This window comes from Bubalus bubalis, chromosome 9 (assembly GCF_019923935.1).
Source record: "Bubalus bubalis isolate 160015118507 breed Murrah chromosome 9, NDDB_SH_1, whole genome shotgun sequence".
In the NCBI taxonomy this organism is placed as follows: Eukaryota; Metazoa; Chordata; class Mammalia; order Artiodactyla; family Bovidae; genus Bubalus; species Bubalus bubalis.
Window position 1 is genome coordinate 67,378,119 of NC_059165.1, and position 11,654 is coordinate 67,389,772.

An 11,654-nucleotide genomic window follows, 5' to 3' on the forward strand; every position below is an offset into this window, starting at 1 on the left:
AGAGGACTTCTGGGAGAGGGAGCCTGGCGAGAGCGCACGCGCGAACTACGACTCCCGGCGCGCTGCGCGCGCTGCTGAAGACGAGGCACCACTTGGGCGCGTGGCATGCTGGGGATTGTAGTTTCCTTCCGGCGAGCGCTCCTAGCCCGGTGGTACAGTGAGGGAGATCGGTTACATGGCTCTGCACCCTGAGGACCAGAAGCCTGCGCGGAGAAGTTACGGAAACACTTAATTCAAGATTTGGGGGACGCTCGTTGGATGTCAGGCGCTGGGGAGACATCAAGGAAACAGCGAGATTCCTGCTCTGGTTTGGGGTGGTGGGGGCGTTTAACAGACATTAACGTAATATATGAGCGTCCGAGGTGGCAACAGTGGTAAAGAACCTGCCTGCCAATGCAGGAGACGCGGGTTCGACCTTTGGGTGGGGAAGATCCCCTGGAGGAGGGCATGACAACCAGTCCCAGTCCCAGTATTCTTGCCGAGAGAATCCCGTGGACAGAATAACCTGGTGGACTACAGTCCATAGGGTCTCAAAGAGTCGGACTCGACTGAAGAGACTTAGCACGCGCGCAACATAGTTTATAAGTTGTGCAGTACGTTAGGAGGTAACAAATACATAAAAATAACAAAGGGGCGAGGGCCGGATAGAAGAGGCTGTGACTGTGGGAGGTGCAGGCGGCGAACCAGGGCGGCATCCCAGGTAGAGTGTCCAGCTCCCGGCAAACGTCCAGCGGGAACCTCTTGGCTGTAACCCTAAGGGCGCCGGCAGAGGGCGCACTGCGCCCAGAGGTGCGCTCCCCGCGGCCCCGCCCGGCCCCCGCCCCCGTGCGCTGCTGACGCAGGGGCGCGTGCGCGCGGGCGGCCCAGGGCTGCGCTGCCGTCACCGCGGCCCGCGCCGCCTCGCTCGCGGCGCTGACGTCACCGCTCCGCCCCCGCGCTCCGGCAGGTCGTCTCCAGGGGTTGGGTCCTTGCCCCCACCCTGGGCTCCGGGAAAACGCGAAGTAGGGCTGCGCGGGGCTGGGATTTACATCCGGAAGAGCCTTGGCTGAGGAGCGGACGGATGCAGAGCGCAGGGGAGAGGTGTCACACCTGGGCCCGTGGCTGCGCAGGTGCTGTGTCCAAAAGAGGCACCCACACCAGGGAGGCCCGAGGCCTGGGGCCCAGACCCCTGCCAGACCCTCTAGACCAGCGCTGTTAAGGGCTCCTAGGGAGTCTGTCCCTATGCGTTGGGCATCCTAGCCCTAGGTGGATGTTCGCAGAGGGAACCTGTACTCTGATTTCTTAGGGGTGCGTCCTGTCCACGCGCCTCTCGGAGCCCTGGATCCTACTGGAATGGAGGCCTATTCTAATCCGCGCCTCAAACCCATCCACTGGACTGGTCTCTAATTCCCCTTCCAGGGTAGCCAAGGGGACGGGGCTACCTGTTATCCAGGTCCCAAACCTGGGGTTATCCTGGGATTCTCTGCTGGACCGGTCAACAAGGGTCCTCCACCCAGCTCCGCCACTGCAGCCATTACTGGCTTGGATGGCCCCACCGCTCCTTCCTGGCCTCACCACAGTGCCTCGTCTACGCACAGCCAAGAGGGACAATATCACTCCCGTCCTGGGAACCACAAACTGGCTTCCCCCTGCTCCTCGGGCATGTTCATCTTCAGCCCACACACTCTGGGACCTCAGGGACTTTGCACATGCATTTCACACGTGCCCAGAGCCAGCCTTCCTGGGTAGTTGTTCCCCTGACTGCCCCTTGTCCTCCTTTGGCAGTGTCCCCCTTTCATCCACTGAACACGCATGTTCCCTCCATTGTGCTCCCCCCGGGGATATGCTCAGGGACCCAACACAAATGAACTCCTGCTGTGGGAGGTCAAGAGGCAGAGGTGAGCAGGGACACAACACACAGGAACAAGCAGCAGGCACGACATGCAGGGCCTCGAAGAGAAGCCAAGTGTAGCAGGGCATGGGAACATGGGGTGAGAGTAAGAGCTGAAGGAAGCAAGGCAGGGAGCAGGCCGTTCAGGCCTGGCAGCTTCCGGGACAGAGGCCCTGAGGTTGGAATGATCGTTCCACTTTCACTGCACAGGAAAGCGGAGCCATTGACCTGTATTGAACACAAGGCCGGCAAACGGATGGGACCCCAGCCAGGCTGGTGGTAGCTTGATGACCTTAGCATCTAGAAGGATGATGCATAGCTGTCTGAGAAAGAGCAGCTTTGGGGCTGACCTGACATGAAGTTTCAGCAGGGTAGTCTTGTTTGGTGGCACTCACAATATGTTGGGTTCCATTATCTCTGCCAGTCTTAACAAGGCGAGCCTGACAGTGCAGCCCACACAAGGGAAGAAAGATGGACACGTGCCCCGGAGCTCCCTGGCTGTGCACCCAATAGGCTCCCAAATTGGGAAAGCCATCGACGGGGAGTCTGTGCACCCCCAGGATACTAGGCTGGGGGGAGTCGTGCGCCCCAGGACCAACACTCCTTTGATTCCCCCTTCCCCTGAGGTCGAGGAATCGTGCGCCGTGGACCTGGAACGGAGATTCAGCTGCCTCTGGAGAGGGCGGCTCCGCGTGGGGAGGGGGCGCCCGGGAGCGTAGGCTCCGCCCCCCGCCCCCTCCGGAAGGGAAGGAGAGGCAGCGGCCGGCGCGGAGCAAGCAAGCGAGACGCGGTGGCGAGCGCGGTGGGGGCCGCCGGCCGGGGACCCGGCGGCACCGAGCGGGTCGGAGCTGGCTAGCAGCCAACGCGATCACGTGTGCAGCCCCTCCTCTCGCGCCTACCTCCCCCGCGCGCCGCGCTCTCCATTCATAAATTCTCCTCCTGCTGCTACCGCCGCTACCGGGCGCAGGAGCCAGCCGGGAGTGCCGCGCAGCCGCCTGCCCGCCGCCCATGGGCCGCGCACCCCGGCGCTGAGGTAGGCGCGTGCGGGCCTGGGGTTGCACTGGGTCGGGCGGGGGGCAGGGCGAGGCCGCACGGCTAGCTCTGGCTAGAGATCTCCGGCCCTTGCCCGCGAGGCGGCGAGGCCGGAGGCTGAGAGCGGAGGAGCCGTGGTCGGCGTGGGGGCCAACCTTCGGCGCTCTGCACCCGGACTTCAGCGCCCGTGATAGGGACCCTCGCCCACGCCCTCCCCAGCCTGTTTCCCCTTGAGAGATTCGGCCAGAGCCGTGGCATTTCCGCCCCCTGGCTTAGCCCGAGGTTGAGACAAGCCCGAAGTCGGTTATCTGCATCTCACTTCTCGCCATCCCCATCTCCGGGGCCGGTTGGGGACGCGGGGGTGGGCGCAGTGGTGAGCCCGATCCGGAGCCGAGACCCCGCGGGTCTTAAGGGTGGCCTGTGGCCAACCTCCGCCCTAGGTTCACGTCCCCGACTGCCCCCTAGAAGCCCACCTCCCTTACCCCTGGGCCTCCTACTGTCTTTCCTGGTCTCCTGTCAACGTCTCTGTGCCTCTGCCACCTCCTCCTCTAGCCTGAACTCATTTCCCGACCTACATAGAAGGGCCCCCTCCCCCATGGATGCAGGGGACCCGCGACCAGCCTCTGACCCGAAGTGCCGAGGACACCTGGCTTTTGCCAGGCCCCTCCCCTGCTATGGGCCTCGGTGTCCGCCTCCCTTCGTCCAGTAGGGTGAAAACCCCGATGGATTGGGGGCGCTGGAACCTGTGCACAGTCTCCCATTCCTGTGGGCAGGGGCCGCGCGCAGTGCCCACTCAGAGCTGCTGGTCATCCTTGCCCCAGACTCCGTTCCCTGACATTCCAGAGTGCAGCCGCCAGTCCTTCCCACCGGGAGGGCGCGTTGGGGAGGGCGGTCAGGTGCAACGTCCAGGCAGTCCCTCTGCTGAGATCTGAGACCCTTCCTATCTCGGTGCCCCCAGCGTCAGGCAGACGTGGAGCCGGCCGGCTCCGGCAGGGAGGGGTGCGGCGGGGGCACGCGAGCGGCCGGCACCGGAGGGCGGCGGCGGCAGCAGCCATCTTGCCGCCCCGGGCTGGCTCCAGCCGCCCCTGTAGGAGGCCTCCCTCCCCCGCGCCCCCTCCCCTCCCCAATGCTCCCTGGCAACCCGCCTCCCCTCCCCCCCCCCACCTCGGCCGGCTAGCTCAGTCACCATGGGAACCAGATTCTTGAGGGTTGGGAACAGATGCGCCTCCTTTGGCCTTGTCACTCCCACTAGCGCTGGGCGGAGTGAGTCCTGAACCTCCTGGAGTCGTGACCTGGGGACCCCAGGGCTCGGCCTCTCCGCCCCCTCCCCTGGCTGGACAGCCCCGCGGATGGTCCGAGTCCGGCTATTTTGGAAGCCTTCTCCTGGGGCCGAGGCAGCCCCTCCCTCTCCCCGGATGGGGCAGGCCGGACCCCAGAACCCTGGGGTCTGGCGGTAGTGAGCTGATTCGGGTCTCAGTTTCCCTTCTCCTGGGCAGGGCTCCCGGCCCGCGCCACCTTGCCGGGCCGGCCCCACCGGCTGGGGAAGCTGGCTATTGGTACGCACGCGCCTCCTCCTTTACAAAGATGGGGACATGGAGGTCTGATCCGAGCCGGTGGGGGCTGCCTCGTGGCTCCCCCCCCACCACCACTCTGTGAGTCACCGCCCTGTATGGGCCCCTGCTCCCGCTCTCGGGAAGGAAGACGGGAGGGGGGACGCGGGAGCTGGAGCTGAGCAGGCCCTGCCTCCGCCCCCCACCCCTCCTCCTAGCCTCATCATGCAGCCCACGGCCACCATGGCCACGGCCGCCGCCACCACCACCACCGCCACGGTTGCCCTGACCACGACGTGGGACAACGCCACGGATCGCCCTACAGTGAGTGAGGGATGGGGGGAAAGGGGGGGACAGGGCTGCCAGAGGTCATGCCCACTGGCCCTGACCCCTGACCTGCTGGCCCCGCAGGCAGAGCCTGGCCCAATCCTGGACAGCTATCTGCTGCTGATGGTGGTGATGGCGCTCTTTGTCGGGGGCGCCCTCGCGGTGCTGTCGGGTGCGCTTCTGCTCTGCAGGCGCTGCTGGGAGGCGCACCGACGCCTCCACAGGTGCGCAGTCCCCTCTCCCCCACCCCCTTGGGGAACTGGGACAGGTCAGCGTGAGAGCTCCCCTAAGAGCAGGTGCAGGCATGCAGGCGTACTTCTAAAGGACAGTGTCCAGGCTCCTGTGAGCTCGGGATGCTGCCTGTTGGGAGCCCTGCTGGGGCCCCAGGGAAGGGCAGCCAATCTGGGTCCTCAGGCCCACTGTGCTCTCTCGCTGCACTCCCCAGAGCCCCAGAGGAAGCAGAGAAGACCACCACCACCTACCTGGACAACGGTGCCCACCCCGCCCAAGGTGAGGCTCCCTTCCAGGCCCTGTCCCAGCCTGTCTACCCACACCTGGCCACCCCACAGCCGCCCCCCTTGGGCCGCCTGACCATCTGTGTCTGTCTGTCTCCCCCACCAGACTGGGCGCGGCTCGATTCCGACTCATCTCTGTTTCCTTAAGCCCACGCGTAGGTGCTCACAGGCGCGTGCTGCGTGAGTGAGTGTGTGAGCGGATGAGCGAGTGCCCGTCCACCCTCCCACCCTGCCCCGCCCCTGGTGGTTAGCCGGGCCCTCTGTGCTCCCTTCCCAACCACTCCCCTCCCTAGCCGCCTGCCGGCCCACTCGTGGCCCACCCTCTCTTGGCTCTCCTCGCAGACCCCGAGTTCAGGGGGGAGGATCCGGAGGGTCAGGACACCGAGACCCAGCGCTTCTTGTCCACCAGCTCCACCGGCCGCCGGGTGTCCTTCAATGAAGCAGCCCTGTTTGAGCAGAGTCGGAAGGCGCAGGACAAAGGCCGCCGGTAAGGAGGGCCAGTGCAGTGGCTAACCTGGGAACTCGCCTTGCCGCCCCCGCCCTCCCCAGCACCTGGTGGGCAGTGACAGTGGGGCTGGAGAGGGCACTGGAGTGTGTGTGGGGGCCCGGCTTGCCCGAGGTGACAGGCAGGCGCGCTGGGCGCAGGTACACCCTGACAGAGGGGGACTTCCACCACCTGAAGAATGCCCGCCTCACCCACCTGCACCTGCCGCCCCTCAAGATCGTCACCATTCACGAGTGTGACTCTGGCGAGGCCAGTGCAACTGCCACACCACACTCCACCGTTGTCCCCAAGGCCAGCCTTGCCATATTCCAGGTGAGTCAGGTGTCAGGTGGCCCAGAGCTCAGGGGTGGGACCCCAACCCCACCCCCACCCAGCAGGCACCACCTTGCCAACCCACACCCTCCCCCAGCTGTGCCCCTCACCTCAGGGTGGGAAGTGGGGCCTGGCCAGGTCCAGTGGGTGGGGGTCCAGCACGCCCCCTCACCCACCCATGCTCTTTGACCTGTCACTGCTTCCTCCTCCCCCCTGGCTCTGTCCCACAGCCCCCGGGGAAGGCCCTCACTGGCCGCTCCGTGGGCCCCAGCTCCGCCCTGCCAGGTGACCCCTACAACTCGGCCGTGGGCCCTGCCAACTTCGGGATCAGCCCCTCGGCCTCCAGTGACTCCGGGGAAGGCAGCTCGGTGAGGCCTCCCCAGCTCCGTCCTCTGCCCCTCTCCAGCATGGGTCAGCCTGTGGGCCTCTACCTGGTCCCCGCCCCGGGAGGAAGAGGGTCAGGTTATACATGGGGCCCACATGCACCTGGCTTACCTCCTCCACGGTTGTCCAGCAGCTGGAGAGGGCATGGTCAGGACCATCCCAGGCTGTGGGACAGGACACCCCCTACCCTGTCCTGTTCTGGGCTGGGCAAGACAGAGCTGGCCTGTGCCTGGAGAGCCTCTCAGGCAGGGTCTGGGGGTTGGGGAGAGGCCAAGCCCTCCTGGTTTAGCGTGGCCCCCACCCAGCCCCAGCTCTCTGCTCTTCCTCTGCACTCCAAGTGAGTGACAAGTGGCCCAAGCCAGGCGGGCACTCAGGCAGCAGGGAGGGGTCAGCGGATCTCAGAGTATCTCTCTTCTCTCACAGCTGGACACTGGGGCCAGGAGCGCCAAGCCTGGTGCGCAGGGGGCTGCAGCAGGGCCTGGGGAGGCGGGCCCAGGCTCTGGGGCAGGCCCCGTCCTGCAGTTCTTCACCCGCCTGAGGCGCCATGCTAGCCTGGACGGGGCCAGCCCCTATTTCAAGGTCAAGAAATGGAAACTGGAGCCCAGCCAGCGGGCGTCCAGTCTGGACACAAGAGGTGAGCTGCAGCCGCTGGTGGGGAGTGAGGCCCAGGGGGATGTGGAGCAGCAGGTGGCTCTGCACCATTGGGGGGGTGGGGAGGTGGTCCCCAGTCCCCACCCAAGACTGGCCAGCATCATCTGCTCACCAGTGGGCATCTGGCCCACGAGCTGGTCAGGAGGATGACCAGGGCTGCACACAGTGCGCCAGTAAAGCCAGGGCTTGTCCAGCTAGAGCAGACAACAGTGAGCTTCTCCCGTGAGTCCTCATACAGTGTGTTTCTGGCGCTGTAGTCAGTTTGCTGTGTAGCGAGAGATGTACTAGAGATGTGCTAGATGACATGTACTATAGTATGGCTGTGTGCCAGTAAAACTTTATTTACAACTACAGGTGGTGAGCCTTTGATGCTGCAGACCCCTGCTCATGGTGCCCTGGACACAGGGCTTCTAAACCTCAACCCAAGGGCCATGCAGGTCGGGGTTGGCAGTGGGGGGTGTGGCACCAACTCCTGGGACCAATGCAGATCACTGGAGCTCAGCAGGGCCAGGCTGCTAGGGCACTTACTGCCCTGGGTCCCAATGCCAGGAGAGGCAGGGTGAGGGGATTAGGGACAGCACCTTGTTGGAGCCAGGCTCCGGCGCCATGGGGCGAGGGAGGGCTGATTTCTGGTTGAGTGCTCCTGGCCGGGAAGGGGAGGGGAGGGCTTGTCCTGCTGCCCCACTGGGAGCCTAGGTGGAGCCTGTAATTCCAGAGGTGATTACAGGCAAATGCACGCAAGAAGCACGCAGAACCTGTCTGCTGGGTTACTACCATCCCCACCCCTGAGGCTCTACCACCAGGTTTCCCTGGCCCACCAGTGAGGTGGGATCTGGAGCTGGCAGGAGAGAGCATCACCTCTCCCCCTCCCCTGTCCCTTACGTGGCCCTACCTTCGCCCTTCAGCCAGGCCGTGTCTTACTTGATGACCAGGACAAGTCCTTGCTCTGGCCACACCTGCCTGCTGCCTTGGCACCTCCACGCATGCCCACCCTGGCCGCTGGGCTCGGTCCTGGTCTTCTGGCCCTCAGCACCTTGGTTTCCCAGCTGCACCACAGGGTGGGATAGACACTCACCTGGTCCAGGCTGGTGTCTGCTGGCCTAGCTCAGATGTGGGCAGTGGGCCTGGTGCCAGGAGGGGCTTAGGCAAGTGGTCGGTTTTCCTTTACACAGGCTCCCCCAAGCGACACCACTTCCAGCGGCAGCGGGCAGCCAGTGAGAGCATGGAGCAGGAGGAAGGGGATGCCCCCCACGTGGACTTCATCCAGTACATTGCCAGCGCGGGCGACACCATGGTCTTCCCAAGCCCCCGCCCCTTTCTGGCCAGCCCCACCAGCCCGCCCCCCAGTCTCGGCAGGTATTTTTCAGTAGATAGAGGTGCTGGGGTGGACCTGTGGGCCCCTGCCCCATCCCATCCCCCATAGGTGGCCCCGAGGACGGGCGATCGAGTCCCTCTGGCTCCACAGTCTCCTGGAGGCTGCCTCACTGGGGCCATCTCTCCAGCATGGGCTGCAGAAGGGAAGTGGGGGAGAATGGGCAAGGGTTGAGGGATGGGTGGGGCCCCTGCTTCCTGCTGAAGCCTAGGGCGTGAAGGTCTCTGCTGTGGACCCAGGGTACCTCCCGCTTGCTGGTGCTCCTGGGGCTGGACAGCTGCTACTCAGAAACTGTTATGACCACTTCTGGGGGTGCCACCCTCTCCCTCAGCCTAAGGGCAACTCCCAGGAAACTCTGGGCCCCTGTCAGCAGGATGGACAACTGGACCCAAGGAGCAGGGCAGGCTTCCAAGTCCTGGGTGCTTCCTGGTCAGGGAGATCACAACACTTTCTATGTGTTATCTTCCTCCTGGGTCCCTGTCAATCTGTGGTGGGGGCCCCCTGGGGGGGTCACCCAGGTGTCCCGGCTCAGGTGGACTCCACTTGGTCCAATCCAGCCCCAGCAACCCCTTGGTACACGAAGTTCTTAGTAAGAAGGCATTTCCTGAGAAGAACCTTAACTCTTTCAGGGCGAGGGGCCAACCCCCTGCCCTGCCAGCGGATGCCCTGGTCACATTTTCTTTTAACATTTTATTTATTTTTAATTGAAGGATAATCGCTTTACAATATCGTGTTGGTTTCTGCCATACATCGGCATGAGTCAGCCATAGATATACGTATTATATATATATCCCCTCCCTCTTGAACCTCCCTCCCACCTCTCCCGTAAGACCCTGGTTGAACTGGCAGGCGCCAGGACGGCTCCGGGTTAACCCAAGAGCATCCAGGCCAAAGTGGACAGGCAGCACTCAGAAACATCATCTTCCACGGCCCGGCCAAGCCTAGAGGGTTCCCATCTGTGCCCATCCTCCTGGACCAAGAAGCAGGGTGGTCAGGAGGGGGCGGGGAGGGGATGCGGTGGGGGGGAAGAAGGGGGGGCCAATGCAGCCTCCTGACTGCGGCCTGGTTTGTAGGCTAGAGGCAGCCGAGGAGGTGGGTGCCGCAGGCGGAGCGAGCCCTGAGTTCCCCCTAGAACGTGGCATCATCGCGGGGCCTGAACAGCTACAAGACTCAGATGGAGAGCGAGACGCGGGGCTCGAGCAGGCCCCGACCATCTACCGCGATATCTGGAGTTTGCGCGCCTCGCTCGAGCTGCACGCGGCTGCCTCTTCAGACCACAGCAGCAGCGGCAACGACCGTGACTCGGTACGCAGTGGCGACAGCTCGGGCTCGGGCTCCGGGGGCACCGCACCAGTCTTTCCACCGCCCTCGCCGCCACCCACACCCATGCCGCGGCCGGCGGATGGAGAGACTGGCGGACCACGCAAGCTGCTGCAGATGGACAGCGGCTATGCCAGCATCGAAGGCCGCGGCGCGGGGGATGATGGGCCCCCCAGCGCGCCCGAGAAGCGCTCCTCCTTTACGAGTGCGGGCCGCGAGGCCACCGTGGGCTGCAGCTTCGAGAGCCCCGCGCCAGAGACACCCGTCCGTCCCCGCAGCCCGCGTGCCTGGCCTCGCCGCGCTCCGCGCCGCGACTACAGCATCGACGAGAAGACAGACGCGCTGTTCCACGAGTTTCTACGCCACGACCCGCACTTCGACGATGCCCTGTCTGCCACAGCACGCCATAGGGCGCGCGCGCACCCGCACTCTCATGCACGAAAGCAGTGGCAGCAGCGGGGCCGGCAGCACAGCGACCCTGGAGCACGCGCTGCGCCCCCCACCCCATCCACGGCCCAATCTGGTGCCCCCCGCCCCGCGCGCGCACCCCTGCGCCGCGGAGACAGTGTCGACTGCCCGCCCGACGGCAGAGCAGGCGACGACCCGGCCACGTCCTCCATCCCCGTCATCGAGGAGGAGCCCGGTGGTGGATGCCCGGGGTCTGGCCTGTGCGCTGGGACCCCAGGTGCGCTGCTGGACAAGCTGGCGGCCAGCTTCGACGACAGGCTCTTCCCACCGCGGCTGGCCCAGCCGGTCGCCGTGGCCCCTGCGTTGGCCACGGCCGCGCCCACGTCCCCTGACCACAGCCCGGTCTAAGCCTGCGCCCCGTGCCCACCTCGTCAGCTTACTCGGCACCGGCGGGGCCCCGGTGCCGGACATACCTGGGTGCGACGCCCCGGCGCTCCTGCGCTGGGACCGCGGGCCTGGAGCACCAGCGCGGTTCCACAGGCACCCCAACGAGCGCACGCACAGTCCCCTCCAGGCACTTCGTAGAGTCGACTAGAGGGAGTGTGGCGGATTCTCACCTTGGGGTCCCCAGGGCCACACTCAACTTCCCTTGGCCCCAGACTGTGGCCTCGGGGTGTTGACGGGGGTTGCCAAGCGCGCGGCACCGCGTCTCTGGCACATAGGTACAGAAAGCGCATGCGCAGGGCTTGCATCCAGACGGTGTGATACGGGCCTACCGCGCAATACGCATGCGCACAGCGCCTCTTCCAGAGACCAATGAAGCCTCGAGATTCGCTCGAAGCGCACGCGCCGCGACTCGCGCCAAGACACAAGCGCAGGGACCGCAGGGCGTCAAAACTCAAATCTGTTGATTGAGCCGTCCCCGGCTAGGAGGTTAGCTCGAGGCCGCAGCCACCAACCCTTCGAAGCCGTTTACCTCACCGCGGCGAGTGCTCGCGGCAGTCCTCACCCCCCCACACACACCCTCGAGCAATAACCGCTGCCGCCGCCCCCAGCCCTGCACACGCCTCCCACCTCGTTCCTTCCCGGTGTCTGCACCCCACACCCGCTCTCCGCATGTTGAGCGGGCCGGGCGCCCCGTAACCGCTCCGTCCAAAGAGCCGCCAGGACTCACCGGTGTTTGAGACATAAAACCCAAATGGTCAAGGTTTCAAGTTTCCCAAGCTTTATTTATTGCCAAAAGATGGGGCAGTCCTCGCCAGCGGCCGAGTCGCCCTGCCCCGCCCCTCCTTTCGAAGCTTCCTGCAGTCTGTGTACCATCCAGTGATGGAATTTGTGTTTTGTTTTCTGGTTGATTATAAATATTTACTGCATACTCTTGCTTGCTCTGGGTTGTTTCTGGGGACCC

At 64.7% G+C, this 11,654-nt stretch overlaps 1 protein-coding gene across 6 annotated transcripts; it reads left to right on the forward strand.

Moving 5' to 3' along the window:
• The first annotated feature begins 1,231 nt into the window (after nucleotides 1–1,231).
• Nucleotides 1,232–11,621, forward strand: LOC102406427 (CACN subunit beta associated regulatory protein). 6 transcript variants are annotated; one of them, XM_025292771.2, is made up of 10 exons: nucleotides 1,232–2,903; nucleotides 4,671–4,776; nucleotides 4,864–5,003; nucleotides 5,225–5,289; nucleotides 5,637–5,781; nucleotides 5,940–6,111; nucleotides 6,342–6,479; nucleotides 6,919–7,129; nucleotides 8,319–8,502; nucleotides 9,592–11,621. In XM_025292771.2, exons 2-10 carry the CDS (start codon nucleotides 4,678–4,680, stop codon nucleotides 10,652–10,654), a joined length of 2,217 nt encoding a protein of 738 aa, XP_025148556.1. In that variant the 5' UTR covers nucleotides 1,232–2,903; nucleotides 4,671–4,677; the 3' UTR covers nucleotides 10,655–11,621. The 6 variants fall into 6 exon arrangements, with proteins under 6 accessions (XP_025148556.1, XP_025148557.1, XP_044804518.1 ...); XM_025292772.2 differs by lacking the exon at nucleotides 4,864–5,003 and adding an exon at nucleotides 5,401–5,474; XM_044948583.1 differs by lacking the exons at nucleotides 1,232–2,903; nucleotides 4,864–5,003 and adding exons at nucleotides 4,060–4,554; nucleotides 5,401–5,474.
• The last annotated feature ends 33 nt before the right edge of the window (nucleotides 11,622–11,654 follow it).